General features: G+C 48.9%; 1 protein-coding gene across 2 annotated transcripts in view; it reads right to left on the bottom strand.

Annotated features, from left to right (window-relative positions):
- LOC139538537 (unconventional myosin-X-like) overlaps nucleotides 1-22,450 on the bottom strand; it is a 192,071-nt gene that overhangs the window by 78,957 nt on the left and 90,664 nt on the right. For both annotated transcript variants that reach the window (XR_011667754.1, XM_071340690.1), the window contains exons 8-13: nucleotides 17,316-17,422; nucleotides 15,002-15,131; nucleotides 13,420-13,538; nucleotides 4,377-4,523; nucleotides 2,324-2,424; nucleotides 1,172-1,238 (exon numbers count right to left, since the gene is read on the bottom strand). Coding sequence is in view for 1 of the 2 variants with exons in the window: in XM_071340690.1 (XP_071196791.1) it covers nucleotides 1,172-1,238; nucleotides 2,324-2,424; nucleotides 4,377-4,523; nucleotides 13,420-13,538; nucleotides 15,002-15,131; nucleotides 17,316-17,422 (671 nt within the window). In the remaining variant the exon portion in view is untranslated. The remainder of the gene's footprint in view (nucleotides 1-1,171; nucleotides 1,239-2,323; nucleotides 2,425-4,376; nucleotides 4,524-13,419; nucleotides 13,539-15,001; nucleotides 15,132-17,315; nucleotides 17,423-22,450) is intronic.

Genomic DNA, 22,450 nt, shown 5'->3' with positions numbered 1-22,450 from the left:
CTTGCGAGGGTTAACACGTTTAAATGTTTTACTCACCTCGGCTGCAGTGAAGGAGAGCCCGCAGGTTTTGGTAGGGGGCCGTGTCAGTGGCACTGTATTGTCCTCAAAGCGGGCAAAAAAGTTGTTTAGCCTGTCTGGGAGCAAGACATCCTGGTCCTCGACGGGGCTGGTTTTCTTTTTGTAATCCGTGATTGACTGTAGACCCTGCCACATACCTCTTGTGTCTGAGCTGTTGAATTTCGACTCGATTTTGTCTCTGTACTGAGACTTGGCCTGTTTGATTGCCTTGCGGAGAGAATAGCTACACTGTTTGTATTCGGTCATGCTTCCGGTCACCTTGCCCTGGTTAAAAGCAGTGGTTCGCGCTTTCAGTTTCACGCGAATGCTGCCGTCAATCCACGGTTTCTGGTTTGGGAATGTTTTTATCGTTGCTGTGGGTACGACATCGTCAATGCACTTCCTAATGAACTCGCTCACCGAATCAGCATATTCGTCAATATTGTTGTGGGATCCTTGATAAAGATTAGCAATAATGACTATCAAATACTGAGATATATATATATATATATAAATAAATATAAAATACTGAGCTAAAGATAGATAGGTGGGTTTTGATGCGCGCTCTGGGTTATTGGCTGGCTGGAAACATCCACTTGCAATCACGTTTCAGATTCCTGGCAGAGGGAACCCGGTTTAAGGCTAAAATGTCCTGGTACTGGGCTCCCGAGTGGTGCAGCGGTCTAAGGCACTGCATCTCAGTGCAAGAGGTGTCACTACAGTCTCTGGTTCAAATCCAGGCCGTGATTGGGAGTCCCATAACGCTGGCGCACAATTGGCCCAGCGTCGTCCAGGTTTGGCCTGGGTAGGCCGTCATTGTAAATAAGAATTTGACCTTAACTGACTTGCCTAGTTAAATCAAGGTCAAAGTTCATGGTGCCGGTGACCTTAAAGGCCCCAGGACCAGCAGAAGCAAAACAGCCTCATAAACAGACATATTCTACAGCAGGTACGAGGTTATTTTCTGCTTATGCGTCGTCATGTCGACGACAAACCCCCACCACTGCTGTGTCATAGCCATACAGCTCTATTTTCATGTCTTAGCCTCGGACTCCACTGTATCAAGGTCATCATGTCATGGGTCTAGTCGTCCGGGGTTGGTGACACCGTTTACCTTCTCTATGAGGTCCAGACACTCTGCATTATCCATCCAGTCTATGGCTTCCCACTGGATTCCCTCTCTGAGGAACACACACACACACACACACACACACACACACACACACACACACACACACACACACACACACACACACACACACACACACACACACACACACACACACACACACACACACACACACACACACACACACACACACACACACACACACACAGTAAGGCAGACACAATGGCTGTATTGTCCACAGGTTGATGTGATGAAATGAGCTGTGACCAGGCTGCTGGCTAGATGCTGGTAGGTCTGTTCTAGAACATAACCGTGTTCCCATTGTAAACATCTGGCAACCCCCAGCTACGACCCCCAGCTACGACCCCCAGCTACGACCCCCAGCTAGGACCCAACATGGTGCCCTCTCTGGCAGTGCTGCCCAGACCCCAACCCCCAGCTAGGACCCAACATGGTGCCCTCTGGCAGTGCTGCCCAGACTCCAACCCCCAGCTAGGACCCAACATGGTGCCCTCTCTGGCAGTGCTGCCCAGACTCCAACCCCCAGCTAGGACCCAACACGGTGCCCTCTGGCAGTGCTGCCCAGACCCCAACCCCCAGCTACGACCCAACACTGTGCCCTCTCTCTGGCAGTGCTGCCCAGTGCCCAGACCCCAACCCCAAGCTACGAACCAACACTTTTCCCTGTATAGTGCACTACTTGTGACCAGTCCGATGGGGAATACGACACAATTTCAGAGGCAGCCAATGTATCTTCTCTCTAGGAACTGTGATTGCCAATCTGCTAACATTCCTGTTGTACTCCATAGTAATAGTATACAGTACTAGTAACAGACCTGTTGTACTCCATAGTAATAGTATACAGTACTAGTAACAGACCTGTTGTACTCCATAGTAATAGTATACAGTACTAGTAACAGACCTGTTATACTCCATAGTAATAGTATACAGTACTAGTAACAGACCTGTTGTACTCCATAGTAATAGCATACAGTACTAGTAACAGACCTGTTATACTCCATAGTAATAGTAAACAGGACTAGTAACAGACCTGTTGTACTCCATAGTAATAGTATACAGTACTAGTAACAGACCTGTTATACTCCATAGTAATATTATACAGTACTAGTAACATACCTGTTGTAGTCCAGCTGTTCCAGGGAGAAGATGTGTTTGTTGAAGTATTCCTGCAGCTTCTCGTTGGCGTAGTTGATGTTGAACTGTTCGAACCTGTTCACCTGCAGGAGGAGACATATATACTATAACAATATGCTAACTACCAACTACAGACCTGTTCACCTGCAGGAGGAGACATATATACTATAACAATATGCTAACTACCAACTACAGACCTGTTCACCTGCAGGAGGAGACATATATACTATAACAATATGCTAACTACCAACTACAGACCTGTTCACCTGCAGGAGGAGAAATATATACTATAACAATATGCTAACTTAACTACCAACTACAGACCTGTTCACCTGCAGGAGGAGAAATATATACTATAACAATATGCTAACTACCAACTACAGACCTGTTCACCTGCAGGAGGAGACATATATACTATAACAATATGCTAACTACCAACTACAGACCTGTTCACCTGCAGGAGGAGACATATATACTAACTACCAACTACAGACCTGTTCACCTGCAGGAGGAGAAATATATACTATAACAATATGCTAACTACCAACTACAGACCTGTTCACCTGCAGGAGGAGACATATATACTATAACAATATGCTAACTACCAACTACAGACCTGTTCACCTGCAGGAGGAGACATATATATACTAACTACCAACTACAGACCTGTTCACCTGCAGGAGGAGACATATATACTATAACAATATGCCAACTACCAACTACAGACCTGTTCACCTGCAGGAGGAGACATATATACTAACTACCAACTACAGACGTGTTCACCTGCAGGAGGAGACATATATACTATAACAATATGCTAACTACCAACTACAGACCTGTTCACCTGCAGGAGGAGACATATATACTATAACAATATGCTAACTACCAACTACAGACCTGTTCACCTGCAGGAGGAGACATATATACTATAACAATATGCTAACTACCAACTACAGACCTGTTCACCTGCAGGAGGAGACATATATACTATAACAATATGCTAACTACCAACTACAGACCTGTTCACCTGCAGGAGGAGACATATATACTATAACAATATGCTAACTTAACTACCAACTACAGACCTGTTCACCTGCAGGAGGAGACATATATACCAGAACAATATGCTAACTACCAACTACAGACCTGTTCACCTGCAGGAGGAGACATATATACTATAACAATATGCTAACTTAACTACCAACTACAGACCTGTTCACCTGCAGGAGGAGACATATATACCAGAACAATATGCTAACTACCAACTACAGACCTGTTCACCTGCAGGAGGAGACATATATACTATAACAATATGCTAACTACCAACTACAGACCTGTTTACCTGCAGGAGGAGACATATATACTATAACAATATGCCAACTACCAACTACAGACCTGTTCACCTGCAGGAGGAGACATATATACTATAACAATATGCTAACTTAACTACCAACTACAGACCTGTTCACCTGCAGGAGGAGACATATATACCAGAACAATATGCTAACTACCAACTACAGACCTGTTCACCTGCAGGAGGAGACATATATACTATAACAATATGCTAACTTAACTACCAACTACAGACCTGTTCACCTGCAGGAGGAGACATATATACCAGAACAATATGCTAACTACCAACTACAGACCTGTTCACCTGCAGGAGGAGACATATATACTATAACAATATGCTAACTACCAACTACAGACCTGTTTACCTGCAGGAGGAGACATATATACTATAACAATATGCCAACTACCAACTACAGACCTGTTCACCTGCAGGAGGAGACATATATACTATAACAATATGCTAACTTAACTACCAACTACAGACCTGTTCACCTGCAGGAGGAGACATATATACTATAACAATATGCTAACTTAACTACCAACTACAGTACCTTCAGAAGCTGCAACTAGCATTGTCCAGGAGTTGTTTGTGCCATCTTGCCAATGTCCATGTTTGGCATGACAACACCAAACAGATCTTGGACTCAGTGCCAACTAAAAAGAAGGGAACACATAAATGTACCTCAAAATTCTCGAAGCCGAAGATGTCGAGGATACCGATGGACTTGAAGTTGTCCTTCCCTCGGACCTTCTGGTTGATCCGTGTGATGATCCAGGAGAAAGACTGGGCGTACAACGCCATGGCAACCGAGTCCCGAGAGCACACCGCCTGTCAGTCAAATCAAACAGACCAATGGGTGAACAGAATAATATACAGACCAATCAGAGGACTAGGAATGCGTTCTAAAATGGTCTTGACTCTGGTCAACAGTACAGCACTGTGTAAGGGGAGCCATTGGAGATGCACTGTAGGTTTCTGAAGGTTAAGGCGATAGTGAACCATAACGGGGATAGACCACATCCCTGCCTTGTTCCACATATTCTGAGAGTATATTTCTGGTGATTACTGAAGCTAAAAGGGATTAATACAGCAATAATGATTAGTTAGAAACACCTTCAGTCCAAAAACCAGACAACAAAAAACACTGACGTCTGTTAGAAAAACCCAACAAACAACTTCTCATAAAAATGTCTGAATGTGTTGTAACACTAACACCCACAGTCATTATTAAATGGCTGTACCCACTGAATGTGTTATAACACCCACAGTCATTATAATTAGCTGTACCCACTGAATGTGTTATAACACCCAGAGTCGTTATAATTAGCTGTACCCACTGAATGTGTTGGTAAATACAGGTTGAAAGAAAGACTGGTCTGTGTGTGATCCAAGGAAAGAGAAAAGTGTCGTTACATCAGATTTACAGTGTCTGTTGTGATGAGAAACCTTTTAATACAGCTGAGGTGTTCTGAACCAGGCCCTGCAATGCAACCAACCTCCCGACGCCACCAACCTCCCGACGCCACCAACCAACCTCCCGACGCCACCAACCAACCTCCCGACGCCAGCAACCTCCCGACGCCACCAACCAACCTCCCGACGCCACCAACCAACCTCCCGACGCCACCAACCAACCTCCCGACGCCACCAACCAACCTCCCGACGCCACCAACCAACCTCCCGACGCCACCAACCAACCTCCCGACGCCACCAACCAACCTCCCGACGCCACCAACCAACCTCCCGACGCCACCAACCTCCCGACGCAACTTGGAATGTTACTTATTGTGTTGTAGTGAGCTTCCTACGGGCATTGTGTTGTAGTGAGCTTCCTACGGGCATTGTGTTGTAGTGAGCTTCCTACGGGCATTGTGTTGTAGTGAGCTTCCTACGGGCATTGTGTTGTAGTGAGCTTCCTACGGGCATTGTGTTGTAGTGAGCTTCCTACGGGCATTGAGTTGTAGTGAGCTTCCTACGGGCATTGTGTTGTAGTGATCTTCCTACGGGCATTGTGTTGTAGTGAGCTTCCTACGGGCATTGTGTTGTAGTGAGCTTCCTACGGGCATTGTGTTGTAGTGAGCTTCCTACGGGCATTGTGTTGTAGTGAGCTTCCTACGGGCATTGTGTTGTAGTGAGCCTCCTACGGGCATTGTGTTGTAGTGAGCTTCCTACGGGCATTGTGTTGTAGTGAGCTTCCTACGGGCATTGTGTTGTAGTGAACTTCCTACGGGCATTGTGTTGTAGTGAGCTTCCTACGGGCATTGTGTTGTAGTGAGCTTCCTACGGGCATTGTGTTGTAGTGAGCTTCCTACGGGCATTGTGTTGTAGTGAGCTTCCTACGGGCATTGTGTTGTAGTGAGCTTCCTACGGGCATTGTGTTGTAGTGAGCTTCCTACGGGCATTGTGTTGTAGTGAGCTTCCTACGGGCATTGTGTTGTAGTGAGCTTCCTACGGGCATTGTGTTGTAGTGAGCTTCCTACGGGCATTGTGTTGTAGTGAGCTTCCTACGGGCATTGAGTTGTAGTGAGCTTCCTACGGGCATTGTGTTGTAGTGAGCTTCCTACGGGCATTGTGTTGTAGTGAGCTTCCTACGGGCATTGTGTTGTAGTGAGCTTCCTACGGGCATTGTGTTGTAGTGAGCTTCCTACGGGCATTGTGTTGTAGTGAGCTTCCTACGGGCATTGTGTTGTAGTGAGCTTCCTACGGGCATTGTGTTGTAGTGAGCTTCCTACGGGCATTGTGTTGTAGTGAGCTTCCTACGGGCATTGTGTTGTAGTGAGCTTCCTACGGGCATTGTGTTGTAGTGAGCTTCCTACGGGCATTGTGTTGTAGTGAGCTTCCTACGGGCATTGTGTTGTAGTGAGCTTCCTACGGGCATTGTGTTGTAGTGAGCTTCCTACGGGCATTGTGTTGTAGTGAGCTTCCTACGGGCATTGTGTTGTAGTGAGCTTCCTACGGGCATTGTGTTGTAGTGAGCTTCCTACGGGCATTGTGTTGTAGTGAGCTTCCTACGGGCATTGTGTTGTAGTGAGCTTCCTACGGGCATTGTGTTGTAGTGAGCTTCCTACGGGCATTGTGTTGTAGTGAGCTTCCTACGGGCATTGTGTTGTAGTGAGCTTCCTACGGGCATTGTGTTGTAGTGAGCTTCCTACGGGCATTGTGTTGTAGTGAGCTTCCTACGGGCATTGTGTTGTAGTGAGCTTCCTACGGGCATTGTGTTGTAGTGAGCTTCCTACGGGCATTGTGTTGTAGTGAGCTTCCTACGGGCATTGTGTTGTAGTGAGCTTCCTACGGGCATTGTGTTGTAGTGAGCTTCCTACGGGCATTGTGTTGTAGTGAGCTTCCTACGGGCATTGTGTTGTAGTGAGCTTCCTACGGGCATTGTGTTGTAGTGAGCTTCCTACGGGCATTGTGTTGTAGTGAGCTTCCTACGGGCATTGTGTTGTAGTGAGCTTCCTACAGGCATTGTGTTGTAGTGAGCTTCCTACAGGCATTGCGTTGTAGTGAGCTTCCTACAGGCATTGCGTTGTAGTGAGCTTCCTACAGGCATTGCGTTGTAGTGAGCTTCCTACAGGCATTGCGTTGTAGTGAGCTTCCTACAGGCATTGCGTTGTAGTGAGCTTCCTACAGGCATTGCGTTGTAGTGAGCTTCCTACAGGCATTGCGTTGTAGTGAGCTTCCTACAGGCATTGCGTTGTAGTGAGCTTCCTACAGGCATTGCGTTGTAGTGAGCTTCCTACAGGCATTGCGTTGTAGTGAGCTTCCTACAGGCATTGCGTTGTAGTGAGCTTCCTACAGGCATTGCGTTGTAGTGAGCTTCCTACAGGCATTGCGTTGTAGTGAGCTTCCTACAGGCATTGCGTTGTAGTGAGCTTCCTACAGGCATTGCGTTGTAGTGAGCTTCCTACAGGCATTGAGTTGTAGTGAGCTTCCTACAGGCATTGTGTTGTAGTGAGCTTCCTACAGGCATTGTGTTGTAGTGAGCTTCCTACAGGCATTGAGTTGTAGTGAGCTTCCTACAGGCATTGAGTTGTAGTGAGCTTCCTACAGGCATTGTGTTGTAGTGAGCTTCCTACAGGCATTGAGTTGTAGTGAGCTTCCTACAGGCATTGAGTTGTAGTGAGCTTCCTACAGGCATTGTGCTGTAGTGAGCTTCCTACAGGCATTGTGCTGTAGTGAGCTTCCTACAGGCATTGTGCTGTAGTGAGCTTCCTACAGGCATTGTGCTGTAGTGAGCTTCCTACAGGCATTGTGCTGTAGTGAGCTTCCTACAGGCATTGTGCTGTAGTGAGCTTCCTACAGGCATTGTGCTGTAGTGAGCTTCCTACAGGCATTGTGCTGTAGTGAGCTTCCTACAGGCATTGTGCTGTAGTGAGCTTCCTACAGGCATTGTGCTGTAGTGAGCTTCCTACAGGCATTGTGCTGTAGTGAGCTTCCTACAGGCATTGTGCTGTAGTGAGCTTCCTACAGGCATTGTGCTGTAGTGAGCTTCCTACAGGCATTGTGCTGTAGTGAGCTTCCTACAGGCATTGTGCTGTAGTGAGCTTCCTACAGGCATTGTGTTGTAGTGAGCTTCCTACAGGCATTGTGTTGTAGTGAGCTTCCTACAGGCATTGTGTTGTAGTGAGCTTCCTACAGGCATTGTGTTGTAGTGAGCTTCCTACAGGCATTGTGTTGTAGTGAGCTTCCTACAGGCATTGTGTTGTAGTGAGCTTCCTACAGGCATTGTGTTGTAGTGAGCTTCCTACAGGCATTGTGTTGTAGTGAGCTTCCTACAGGCATTGTGTTGTAGTGAGCTTCCTACAGGCATTGTGTTGTAGTGAGCTTCCTACAGGCATTGTGTTGTAGTGAGCTTCCTACAGGCATTGTGTTGTAGTGAGCTTCCTACAGGCATTGTGTTGTAGTGAGCTTCCTACAGGCATTGTGTTGTAGTGAGCTTCCTACAGGCATTGTGTTGTAGTGAGCTTCCTACAGGCATTGTGTTGTAACTCAACAGGCTGTAAGATCCGTACTGTCTGGTGTTTCAGGAGCACAATGACTAGAGGCCTTGTCTGAGCCAGAACGGCTCCTGTTTCTGTGGCGTGAGGCAGCTTGAAGTTCAAGTAACCTCCTGGACAGGATGTTAGTCTTTTGCAGGGCCACAATGGTCCAGGACAATCATTAACCTGTGGGAGCAGCAGACATGTTGAATAGAGAATAGAGCTGGACTGGTGGCTCCAGGAACTCCGTCAGAGAGCAGAAGAATGGCTGTTGGTCCAGGTTACGACCAGGGATATGGGTTAGACGTTAGGATGGCTGTTGGTCCAGGTTATGATATGGGTTAGACGTTAGGATGGCTGTTGGTCCAGGTTACGACCGGGGATACGGGTTAGACGTTAGGATGGCTGTTGGTCCAGGTTACGACCGGGGATACGGGTTAGACGTTAGGATGGCTGTTGGTCCAGGTTACGACCGGGGATACGGGTTAGACGTTAGGATGGCTGTTGGTCCAGGTTACGACCGGGGATACGGTTTAGACGTTAGGATGGCTGTTGGTCCAGGTTACGACCGGGGATACGGGTTAGACGTTAGGATGGCTGTTGGTCCCGGTTACGACCGGGGATACGGGTTAGACGTTAGGATGGCTGTTGGTCCCGGTTACGACCGGGGATACGGGTTAGACGTTAGGATGGCTGTTGGTCCAGGTTACGACCGGGGATACGGGTTAGACGTTAGGATGGCTGTTGGTCCAGGTTACGACCGGGGATACGGGTTAGACGTTAGGATGGCTGTTGGTCCAGGTTACGACCGGGGATACGGGTTAGACGTTAGGATGGCTGTTGGTCCAGGTTACGACCGGGGATACGGGTTAGACGTTAGGATGGCTGTTGGTCCAGGTTACGACCGGGGATACGGGTTAGACGTTAGGATGGCTGTTGGTCCAGGTTACGACCGGGGATACGGGTTAGACGTTAGGATGGCTGTTGGTCCCGGTTACGACCGGGGATACGGGTTAGACGTTAGGATGGCTGTTGGTCCAGGTTACGACCGGGGATACGGGTTAGACGTTAGGATGGCTGTTGGTCCAGGTTACGATACGGGTTAGACGTTAGGATGGCTGTTGGTCCAGGTTACGATACGGGTTAGACGTTAGGATGGCTGTTGGTCCAGGTTACGATACGGGTTAGACGTTAGGATGGCTGTTGGTCCAGGTTACGATACGGGTTAGACGTTAGGATGGCTGTTGGTCCAGGTTACGATACGGGTTAGACGTTAGGATGGCTGTTGGTCCAGGTTACGATACGGGTTAGACGTTAGGATGGCTGTTGGTCCAGGTTACGACCGGGGATACGGGTTAGACGTTAGGATGGCTGTTGGTCCAGGTTACGACCGGGGATACGGGTTAGACGTTAGGATGGCTGTTGGTCCAGGTTACGACCGGGGATACGGGTTAGACGTTAGGATGGCTGTTGGTCCAGGTTACGACCGGGGATACGGGTTAGACGTTAGGATGGCTGTTGGTCCAGGTTACGACCGGGGATACGGGTTAGACGTTAGGATGGCTGTTGGTCCAGGTTACGACCGGGGATACGGGTTAGACGTTAGGATGGCTGTTGGTCCAGGTTACGACCGGGGATACGGGTTAGACGTTAGGATGGCTGTTGGTCCAGGTTACGACCGGGGATACGGGTTAGACGTTAGGATGGCTGTTGGTCCCGGTTACGACCGGGGATACGGGTTAGACGTTAGGATGGCTGTTGGTCCAGGTTACGACCGGGGATACGGGTTAGACGTTAGGATGGCTGTTGGTCCAGGTTACGACCGGGGATACGGGTTAGACGTTAGGATGGCTGTTGGTCCAGGTTACGACCGGGGATACGGGTTAGACGTTAGGATGGCTGTTGGTCCCGGTTACGACCGGGGATACGGGTTAGACGTTAGGATGGCTGTTGGTCCAGGTTACGACCGGGGATACGGGTTAGACGTTAGGATGGCTGTTGGTCCAGGTTACGACCGGGGATACGGGTTAGACGTTAGGATGGCTGTTGGTCCAGGTTACGACCGGGGATACGGGTTAGACGTTAGGATGGCTGTTGGTCCAGGTTACGACCGGGGATACGGGTTAGACGTTAGGATGGCTGTTGGTCCAGGTTACGACCGGGGATACGTGTTAGACGTTAGGATGGCTGTTGGTCCAGGTTACGACCGGGGATACGAGTTAGACGTTAGGATGGCTGTTGGTCCAGGTTATGATACGGGTTAGACGTTAGGATGGCTGTTGGTCCAGGTTAAGATACGGGTTAGACGTTAGGATGGCTGTTGGTCCAGGTTACGACCGGGGATACGGGTTAGACGTTAGGATGGCTGTTGGTCCAGGTTACGACCGGGGATACGGGTTAGACGTTAGGATGGCTGTTGGTCCAGGTTACGACCGGGGATACGGGTTAGACGTTAGGATGGCTGTTGGTCCAGGTTACGACCGGGGATACGGGTTAGACGTTAGGATGGCTGTTGGTCCAGGTTACGACCGGGGATACGGGTTAGACGTTAGGATGGCTGTTGGTCCAGGTTACGACCGGGGATACGGGTTAGACGTTAGGATGGCTGTTGGTCCAGGTTACGACCGGGGATACGGGTTAGACGTTAGGATGGCTGTTGGTCCAGGTTACGACCGGGGATACGGGTTAGACGTTAGGATGGCTGTTGGTCCAGGTTACGACCAGGGATACGGGTTAGACGTTAGGATGGCTGTTGGTCCAGGTTACGACCAGGGATACGGGTTAGACGTTAGGATGGCTGTTGGTCCAGGTTATGATACGGGTTAGACGTTAGGATGGCTGTTGGTCCAGGTTATGATACGGGTTAGACATTAGGATGGCTGTTGGTCCAGGTTATGACCGGGGATACGGGTTAGACGTTAGGATGGCTGTTGGTCCAGGTTACGACCAGGGATATGGGTTAGACGTTAGGATGGCTGTTGGTCCAGGTTATGATATGGGTTAGACGTTAGGATGGCTGTTGGTCCAGGTTATGATACGGGTTGGTTGATTGGTTGGTTGGCTAGTTGATTGGTTGGCTGGCTAGTTGGCTGATTGGTTGTCTGGCTGACAGGCAGAGAGAGGAGAGGAGAGCGAGGGAGACACCTGGTCTGGGCTCTTTGTTTAAATCGTGAAAAAGTTTGTGTTCGTTGTGTGGTCATCACATTCCTTGGGCAGCAGACTCACGATACAAGAATAATAGTTTCCCATAATTCAAAGCTCAGATGTTTAGATGTAAAAAAAAAAGACTGCAGATACAGCAATATATTTAAAATCTAATTACTGAATACATTTATCACGTCTTCCTTCAAATGAGATACTGTGGTTAAAGCCAACCTGGGGAGAATAGTTCAGCTGTCCCATGTGTGTTACACTGCCCCTAGAGTGGAAGATGTGTTACTGCGCCCCAGTCTGGACCTCTATTGTGCTACTGACAGATCATTATCACTGGGGTTTATTGTATGAGGAATTTGGCACACAAAGGACAGGAAATGGTGCTAAGTCACGCAAGGGATTTACAGAGAGAGAGAGAGAGAGAGGCATTGGGAGCACTAGATGACAGCAGGGCAGGTTAAATAAAGGTGAAATAAAAATAAAATAGATTGAGGCCATGGTTTGTTCTCAATGGGCAAATGAGAGTTGTACTTCCCAGTTTCATTCCTTTTCAAAACAGATTCTCTTTATTGAATTCGCCTCATGTCTATCAGCGGGACAAGGTGAGGGACAAGGTGAGGGACAAGGTGAGGGACAAGGAGACAACTGTAACTGTGTCAGCTCAGACATGGATGGGAATGGTCAGGGCCAATAGGGCAGCAGGGCAGCAGGGCGTGGCACGACAGGGCAGGGTAGCAGGGCGTCACAGGAGGGCGTGGTTGGAGGGCGTGACAGGAGGGCGTGACAGGAGGGCAGGGCAGCAGGGCGTGACAGGAGGGAGGGTAGCAGGGTGGGACAGGAGGGCAGGGTAGCAGGGCGTGGCACGACAGGGCAGGGTAGCAGGGCGTCACAGGAGGGCGTGGTTGGAGGGCGTGACAGGAGGGCGTGACAGGAGGGCGTGACAGGAGGGCATGACAGGAGGGCATGACAGGAGGGCATGACAGGAGGGCATGACAGGAGGGCATGACAGGAGGGGAGGGTAGCAGGGTGGGACAGGAGGGCAGTGTAGCAGGGCGTGACAGCAGGGCAGGGTAGCAGGGCGTGACAGGAGGGCAGGGTAGAAGGGCAGCAGGGTAGCAGGGCGTGACAGGAGGGCGCGACAGGAGGGCAGGGTAGCAGGGCGTGACAGGAGGGCGTGACAGGAGGGAAGGGTAGCAGGGTGGGACAGGAGGGCAGGGTAGAGGGGTAGCAGGACGTGACAGCAGGGCGTGACAGGAGGGAAGGGTAGCAGGGTGGGACAGGAGGGCAGGGTAGAAGGGCAGCAGGGTAGCAGGGCGTGACAGGAGGGCGCGACAGGAGGGCAGGGTAGAAGGGCGCGACAGGAGGGCAGGGTAGCAGGGCGTGACAGGAGGGCGTGACAGGAGGGAAGGGTAGAAGGGTGGGACAGGAGGGAAGGGTAGAGGGGTAGCAGGACATGACAGCAGGGCGTGACAGGAGGGAAGGGTAGCAGGGTGGGACAGGAGGGCAGGGTAGAGGGGCGTGGCAGTAGGGCAGGGTAGCAGGGCGTGAATGCAGGGCAGGGTAGAGGGGCGTGGCACGACAGGGCATCTTACCTGTTCCACAGTGAGGGGTGAACAGATCTCCTCTCCTCTCAGGATCATGGACCTCTGGGTCAGAACCTCAGACAGCTGGAACGAGTCCAGGCCCAGCAGATCACTGACATTACTGATCACTGGAGAGAGAGACAGACAGATGTTACTGACCGCTGGAGAGAGACAGTCAGCTGTTACTGACCGCTGGAGAGACAGACAGCTGTTACTGACCGCTAGAGAGACAGACAGCTGTTACTGACCGCTAGAGAGACAGACAGCTGTTACTGACCGCTAGAGAGACAGACAGCTGTTACTGACCGCTAGAGAGACAGACAGCTGTTACTGACCGCTAGAGAGACAGACAGCTGTTACTGACCGCTAGAGAGACAGACAGATGTTACTGACCGCTAGAGAGACAGACAGATGTTACTGACCGCTAGAGAGACAGTCAGATGTTACTGACCGCTGGAGAGACAGTCAGCTGTTACTGACCGCTAGAGAGACAGACAGATGTTACTGACCGCTAGAGAGACAGACAGCTGTTACTGACCGCTAGAGACAGACAGATGTTACTGACCACTAGAGAGAGTCAGCTGTTACTGACCACTAGAGAGACAGACAGCTGTTACTGACCGCTAGAGAGACAGACAGCTGTTACTGACCGCTAGAGACAGTCAGATGTTACTGACCGCTAGAGACAGTCAGATGTTACTGACCGCTAGAGAGACAGACAGCTGTTACTGACCACTAGAGACAGACAGATGTTACTGACCACTAGAGACAGACAGATGTTACTGACCACTAGAGAGACAGACAGATGTTACTGACCACTAGAGACAGACAGATGTTACTGACCACTAGAGACAGACAGATGTTACTGACCGCTAGAGAGACAGACAGATGTTACTGACCACTAGAGACAGTCAGCTGTTACTGACCGCTAGAGAGACAGACAGCTGTTACTGACCACTAGAGACAGACAGCTGTTACTGACCGCTAGAGAGACAGACAGATGTTACTGACCGCTAGAGACAGACAGATGTTACTGACCGCTAGAGAGACAGTCAGATGTTACTGACCACTAGAGAGACAGACAGATGTTACTGACCGCTAGAGACAGACAGATGTTACTGACCGCTAGAGAGACAGTCAGCTGTTACTGACCACTAGAGAGACAGACAGATGTTACTGACCACTAGAGACAGACAGATGTTACTGACCACTAGAGAGAGGGCGACAGTAGATAAAACAGTATTACTGGACTGACACATTCTCCGAGCAGTTTGGACAGAATAATTAAGGAACGAGGAGGAGCTGACAGCTGTGTGGAATAAGGTGTTGAGGTTTAATCTTATTAATGCCACACGCTGTTACTCGATCCAACATGATGTGTGGATTTGTTCCTGGTGCTCTGGAAATGGGGTCAGATGAGATCCAGGTGACAAAGGAATTCTAGAACATGTTACTGCGTGTTCAGTGTTCTCTCGTCACCGAAGCAACGCTTCCTCAGGAGGGCCGGGGTGAGGAGAGGGTGAGGAGAGGGTGAGGAGAACCACCCTCCCTGTCAAGATCTGCAGAGAACATGTAGAAGAGGGTCTCTCACCTCCTTTAGAGGTGATCTGTGCTCCTCCTGCCGTCATGAACTCTATGTTCCCCATCAGGAGAACAGCAGACAGCAGCTTGAAGACGTCACGGATCTCCTCCTCACGGAACTGCAGCACCTTTAGAGCCTCCTGGTAGCAGAGACAGACTGGTTGAGAGACCTACTGAACACAGACTGGTTGAGAGACCTACTGAACACAGACTGGATGAGAGACCTACTGGACACAGACTGGTTGAGAGACCTACTGAACACAGACTGGTTGAGAGACCTACTGAACACAGACTGGTTGAGAGACCTACTGAACACAGACTGGTTGAGAGACCTACTGAACACAGACTGGTTGAGAGACCTACTGAACACAGACTGGTTGAGAGACCTACTGAACACAGACTGGTTGAGAGACCTACTGAACACAGACTGGTTGAGAGACCTACTGAACACAGACTGGTTGAGAGACCTACTGAACACAGACTGGTTGAGAGACCTACTGAACACAGACTGGTTGAGAGACCTACTGAACACAGACTGGCTGAGAGACCTACTGAACACAGACTGGCTGAGAGACCTACTGAACACAGACTGGCTGAGAGACCTACTGAACACAGACTGGCTGAGAGACCTACTGAACACAGACTGGTTGAGAGACCTACTGAACACAGACTGGATGAGAGACCTACTGAACACAGACTGGTTGAGAGACCTACTGAACACAGACTGGTTGAGAGACCTACTGAACACAGACTGGATGAGAGACCTACTGAACACAGACTGGATGATAAATCCTCAAGCTGCAGGGCACATATTCAAAAAAATGTACGAGTCGGCGTGCTGTAGGATCACTGTAGCCTTTTAGATCATAATGAATCAGACTACACGGACGGGGGACCTGTTCCTAGATCATAATGAATCAGACCACATGGACAGGGGACCTGATCCTAGATCATAATGAAACAGACTACATGGACAGGGGACCTGATCCTAGATCATAATGAAACAGACTACATGGACAGGGGACCTGATCCTAGATCATAATGAAACAGACTACATGGACAGGGGACCTGATCCTAGATCATAATGAAACAGACTACACGGACCTGATCCTAGATCATAATGAAACAGACCACACGGACCTGATCCTAGATCATAATGAATCAGACTATATGGACGGGGGACCCTGATCCTAGATCATAATGAATCAGACTAAATGGACGGGGGACCTGATCCTAGATCATAATGAATCAGACTACATGGACAGGGGACCTGATCCTAGATCATAATGAATCAGACCACATGGACAGGGGACCCTGATCCTAGAACAGCACTTCTACTCTGAGACGTTTGTTGAATACAGGCCCACATGTTTACATGTTTGCTGGTCTCATAGACCTCATAGACCGTGTCTATAAAAGCCTGTAGTGTTTATAATGGTTATGGCGCCCTCTGGTGGCAGTATGATACGGTACAGCATGTAGTCCTGACCATACAGACCAGTCAATGTCACCAGAACACTGTAATATAGATTTCAGGTCATCTAGACTCCTGTCATTCAGACTGACTCTATAACATACCGAGCTATAACATACCGAGCTATAACATACCGAGCTACAACCCACCACCGAGCTACAACCCACCACCGAGCTACAACCCACCACCGAGCTACAACCCACCACCGAGCTACAACCCACCACCGAGCTACAACCCACCACCGAGCTACAACCCACCACCGAGCTACAACCCACCACCGAGCTACAACCCACCACCGAGCTACAACCCACCACCGAGCTACAACCCACCACCGAGCTACAACCCATAGAGCTACAACCCACCACCGAGCTACAACCCACCACCGAGCTACAACCCACCACCGAGCTACAACACACAGAGCTACAACCCACCACCGAGCTACAACCCATAGAGCTACAACCCACCACCGAGCTACAACCCATAGAGCTACAACCCACCACCGAGCTACAACCCACCACCGAGCTACAACCCACCACCGAGCTACAACCCACCACCGAGCTACAACCCACCACCGAGCTACAACCCACCACCGAGCTACAACCCACCACCGAGCTACAACCCACCACCGAGCTACAACCCACCACCGAGCTACAACCCACAGAGCTACAACCCATAGAGCTACAACCCACCACCGAGCTACAACACAGAGCTACAACCCATAGAGCTACAACCCACCACCGAGCTATAACACAGAGCTATAACACAGAGCTATAACACAGAGCTATAACACAGAGCTATAACACAGAGCTATAACATATAAAGCTATAATATATAGACCAGTCAATCTCACCATAAAACTGTCATATAGCTTCAGGTCATCGAGACTCCTGTCCTTCACACAGCCAGACTGACTCAGGTAGTGGTACGACTCTGGGCCCTCAGACAGGAAGTACAGCTCTGGAACACAGACAGAAAATAACTTTACACAGCTGAAGCAAGCGCACACACACACAGCTGAAGCAAGCACACACACACACACACAGCTGAAGCAAGCACACACACACAGCTGAAGCAAGCACACACACACAGCTGAAGCAAGCACACACACACACACACACACAGCTGAAGCAAGCACACACACATACAGCTGAAGCAAGCACACACACATACAGCTGAAGCAAGCACACACACATTTTTCTTCAGGAAATGTACCTTTTCCAGAGACACAAAGGCAGCCCAACTATTCGAAAAAGATCAGAATCGGACTGCCTGTGTAAATGAAGCTCAATCAAAGCTCTTTTTTTTGTCCTGGCACCCCATTGGTGGAACAAGCTGAGGTTAGGACGGTGGAGTCCCTACCCATGTTTCTGAAAACATCTGAAACCAGACCTCTTCAAAGAGCATCTTATCTAAACCCCTCCATAACTAAAAGACATCTGGACACCAAGCATCCAAGACACAATGATAAGACATCTGGGCACCAAGTTCCTGTTAACATTCTAGGACTGGTGTGTGTTCCTGTTCTATAGTAGATGATGATGAAGAGGATGTTGTCCAGCCCCGCTACAGTAGTTCACTAAACTACAGAGCATGTTGTCCAGCCCTGCTACAGTAGTTCACTAAACTTCAGAGGATGTTGTCCAGCCCCGCTACAGTAGTTCACTAAACTACAGAGCATGTTGTCCAGCCCCGCTACAGTAGTTCACTAAACTTCAGAGCATGTTGTCCAGCCCCGCTACAGTAGTTCACTAAACTTCAGAGCATGTTGTCCAGCCCCGCTACAGTAGTTCACTAAACTACAGAGCATGTTGTCCAGCCCCGCTACAGTAGTTCACTAAACTTCAGAGCATGTTGTCCAGCCCCGCTACAGTAGTTCACTAAACTTCAGAGCATGTTGTCCAGCCCCGCTACAGTAGTTCACTAAACTTCAGAGCATGTTGTCCAGCCCCGCTACAGTAGTTCACTAAACTTCAGAGCATGTTGTCCAGCCCCGCTACAGTAGTTCACTAAACTTCAGAGGATGTTGTCCAGCCCTGCTACAGTAGTTCACTAAACTACAGAGGATGTTGTCCAGCCCTGCTACAGTAGTTCACTAAACTACAGAGGATGTTGTCCAGCCCTGCTACAGTAGTTCACTAAACTACAGAGGATGTTGTCCAGCCCTGCTACAGTAGTTCACTAAACTACAGAGGATGTTGTCCAGCCCCGCTACAGTAGTTCACTAAACTACAGAGGATGTTGTCCAGCCCTGCTACAGTAGTTCACTAAACTACAGAGGATGTTGTCCAGCCCTGCTACAGTAGTTCACTAAACTACAGAGGATGTTGTCCAGCCCTGCTACAGTAGTTCACTAAACTACAGAGGATGTTGTCCAGCCCCGCTACAGTAGTTCACTAAACTACAGAGGATGTTGTCCAGCCCTGCTACAGTAGTTCACTAAACTACAGAGGATGTTGTCCAGCCCCGCTACAGTAGTTCACTAAACTACAGAGCATGTTGTCCAGCCCCGCTACAGTAGTTGACTAAACTACAGAGGATGTTGTCCAGCCCCGCTACAGTAGTTCACTAAACTACAGAGCATGTTGTCCAGCCCCGCTACAGTAGTTCACTAAACTACAGAGGATGTTGTCCAGCCCTGCTACAGTAGTTCACTAAACTACAGAGGATGTTGTCCAGCCCCGCTACAGTAGTTCACTAAACTACAGAGGATGTTGTCCAGCCCTGCTACAGTAGTTCACTAAACTACAGAGGATGTTGTCCAGCCCTGCTACAGTAGTTCACTAAACTACAGAGGATGTTGTCCAGCCCTGCTACAGTAGTTCACTAAACTACAGAGGATGTTGTCCAGCCCCGCTACAGTAGTTCACTAAACTACAGAGGATGTTGTCCAGCCCTGCTACAGTAGTTCACTAAACTACAGAGGATGTTGTCCAGCCCCGCTACAGTAGTTCACTAAACTACAGAGCATGTTGTCCAGCCCCGCTACAGTAGTTGACTAAACTACAGAGGATGTTGTCCAGCCCCGCTACAGTAGTTCACTAAACTACAGAGCATGTTGTCCAGCCCCGCTACAGTAGTTCACTAAACTACAGAGGATGTTGTCCAGCCCCGCTACAGTAGTTCACTAAACTACAGAGCATGTTGTCCAGCCACGCTACAGTAGTTCACTAAACTACAGAGGATGTTGTCCAGCCCCGCTACAGTAGTTCACTAAACTACAGAGTATGTTGTCCAGCCCTGCTACAGTAGTTCACTAAACTTCAGAGGATGTTGTCCGTGGAGGTTGTTGTCTCTGGCTCTTTTGATATCATTATGCATTCTAACAGGTTTGTGGTAATTTGAAAGGGATTGATCCACCTTAGGCCAGGAGTGTTTCCAGTTCACATGACCTGACAAGAAAACCTCCAGTCCTCTAGTCATAGCACAGATGAAAGGAGAATATATCTATAATAACATTTTGTCATGGCCTACAGATAGGACCCAGAGTTTTACCCGACCAGGACAATTTCAGGAAAAACTCCAGGCTGCAGAAAAAGACAAATACACCACTTTTGAACCTGTGGTTCCATCTCTGCTGTGTTATCACTGTCCTAGTGTAGGAGTCTCTACAGGAAGGTTAGGATGCTGTGTTATCACTGTCCTAGTGTAGGAGTCTCTACAGGAAAGTTAGGATGCTGTGTTATCACTGTCCTAGTGTAGGAGTCTCTACAGGAAGGTTAGGATGCTGTGTTATCACTGTCCTCTAGTGTAGGAGTCTCTACAGGAAGGTTAGGATGCTGTGTTATCACTGTCCTAGTGTAGGAGTCTCTACAGGAAGGTTAGGATGCTGTGTTATCACTGTCCTAGTGTAGGAGTCTCTACAGGAAGGTTAGGATGCTGTGTTATCACTGTCCTAGTGTAGGAGTCTCTACAGGAAGGTTAGGATGCTGTGTTATCACTGTCCTCTAGTGTAGGAGTCTCTACAGGAAGGTTAGGATGCTGTTATCACTGTCCTCTAGTGTAGGAGTCTCTACAGGAAGGTTAGGATGCTGTGTTATCACTGTCCTAGTGTAGGAGTCTCTACAGGAAGGTTAGGATGCTGTGTTATCACTGTCCTCTAGTGTAGGAGTCTCTACAGGAACGTTACAACGCTGTGTTATAACTGTCCTCTAGTGTAGGAGTCTCTACAGGAAGGTTAGGATGCTGTGTTATCACTGTCCTCTAGTGTAGGAGTCTCTACAGAAGGGTAGGATGCTGTTATAACTGTCCTCTAGTGTAGGAGTCTCTACAGGAAGGTTAGGATGCTGTTATCACTGTCCCCTGGTGTAGGAGTCTCTACATGAAGGTTAGGATATTGTTATAACTGTCCTCTAGTGTAGGAGTCTCTACAGGAAGGTTAGGATGCTGTTATCACTGTCCTCTAGTGTAGGAGTCTCTACAGGAAGGTTAGGATGCTGTGTTATCACTGTCCCCTAGTGTAGGAGTCTCTACAGGAAGGTTAGGATGCTGTGTTATCACTGTCCTCTAGTGTAGGAGTCTCTACAGGAAGGTTAGGATGCTGTTATCACTGTCCCCTAGTGTAGGAGTCTCTACAGGAAGGTTAGGATGCTGTGTTATCACTGTCCCCTAGTGTAGTAGTCTCTACAGGAAGGTTAGGACGCTGTGTTACAACTGTCCTAGTGTAGGAGTCTCTACAGGAAGGTTAGGATGCTGTTATCACTGTCCTCTAGTGTAGGAGTCTCTACAGGAAGGTTAGGATGCTGTGTTATCACTGTCCTCTAGTGTAGGAGTCTCTACAGGAAGGTTAGGATGCTGTTATCACTGTCCTCTAGTGTAGGAGTCTCTACAGGAAGGTTAGGATGCTGTTATAACTGTCCCCTAGTGTAGGAGTCTCTACAGGAAGGTTAGGATGCTGTGTTATCACTGTCCCCTAGTGTAGGAGTCTCTACAGGAAGGTTAGGACGCTGTGTTATCACTGTCCTCTAGTGTAGGAGTCTCTACAGGAAGGTTAGGATGCTGTGTTATCACTGTCCCCTAGTGTAGGAGTCTCTACAGGAACGTTACAACGCTGTGTTATCACTGTCCCCTAGTGTAGGAGTCTCTACAGGAAGGTTAGGATGCTGTGTTATCACTGTCCTCTAGTGTAGGAGTCTCTACAGGAAGGTTAGGATGCTGTTATCACTGTCCTCTAGTGTAGGAGTCTCTACAGGAAGGTTAGGATGCTGTTATAACTGTCCCCTAGTGTAGGAGTCTCTACAGGAAGGTTAGGATGCTGTGTTATCACTGTCCCCTAGTGTAGGAGTCTCTACAAGAAGGTTAGGACGCTGTGTTATCACTGTCCTCTAGTGTAGGAGTCTCTACAGGAAGGTTAGGATGCTGTGTTATCACTGTCCTCTAGTGTAGGAGTCTCTACAGGAAGGTTAGGATGCTGTTATAACTGTCCCCTAGTGTAGGAGTCTCTACAGGAAGGTTAGGATGCTGTGTTATCACTGTCCCCTAGTGTAGGAGTCTCTACAAGAAGGTTAGGACGCTGTGTTATCACTGTCCTCTAGTGTAGGAGTCTCTACAGGAAGGTTAGGATGCTGTGTTATCACTGTCCTCTAGTGTAGGAGTCTCTACAGGAAGGTTAGGATGCTGTGTTATCACTGTCCTAGTGTAGGAGTCTCTACAGGAAGGTTAGGATGCTGTTATCACTGTCCTCTAGTGTAGGAGTCTCTACAGGAAGGTTAGGATGCTGTTATCACTGTCCTCTAGTGTAGGAGTCTCTACAGGAAGGTTAGGATGCTGTGTTATCACTGTCCTCTAGTGTAGGAGTCTCTACAGGAAGGTTAGGATGCTGTGTTATCACTGTCCTAGTGTAGGAGTCTCTACAGGAAGGTTAGGATGCTGTGTTATCACTGTCCTCTAGTGTAGGAGTCTCTACAGGAAGGTTAGGATGCTGTTATCACTGTCCTCTAGTGTAGGAGTCTCTACAGGAAGGTTAGGATGCTGTGTTATCACTGTCCT

The sequence above is a fragment of the Salvelinus alpinus genome, chromosome 14 (genome assembly GCF_045679555.1).
Source record: "Salvelinus alpinus chromosome 14, SLU_Salpinus.1, whole genome shotgun sequence".
Lineage (NCBI taxonomy): Eukaryota > Metazoa > Chordata > Actinopteri > Salmoniformes > Salmonidae > Salvelinus > Salvelinus alpinus.
This window is presented reverse-complemented; position numbering and strand designations above follow the sequence as displayed.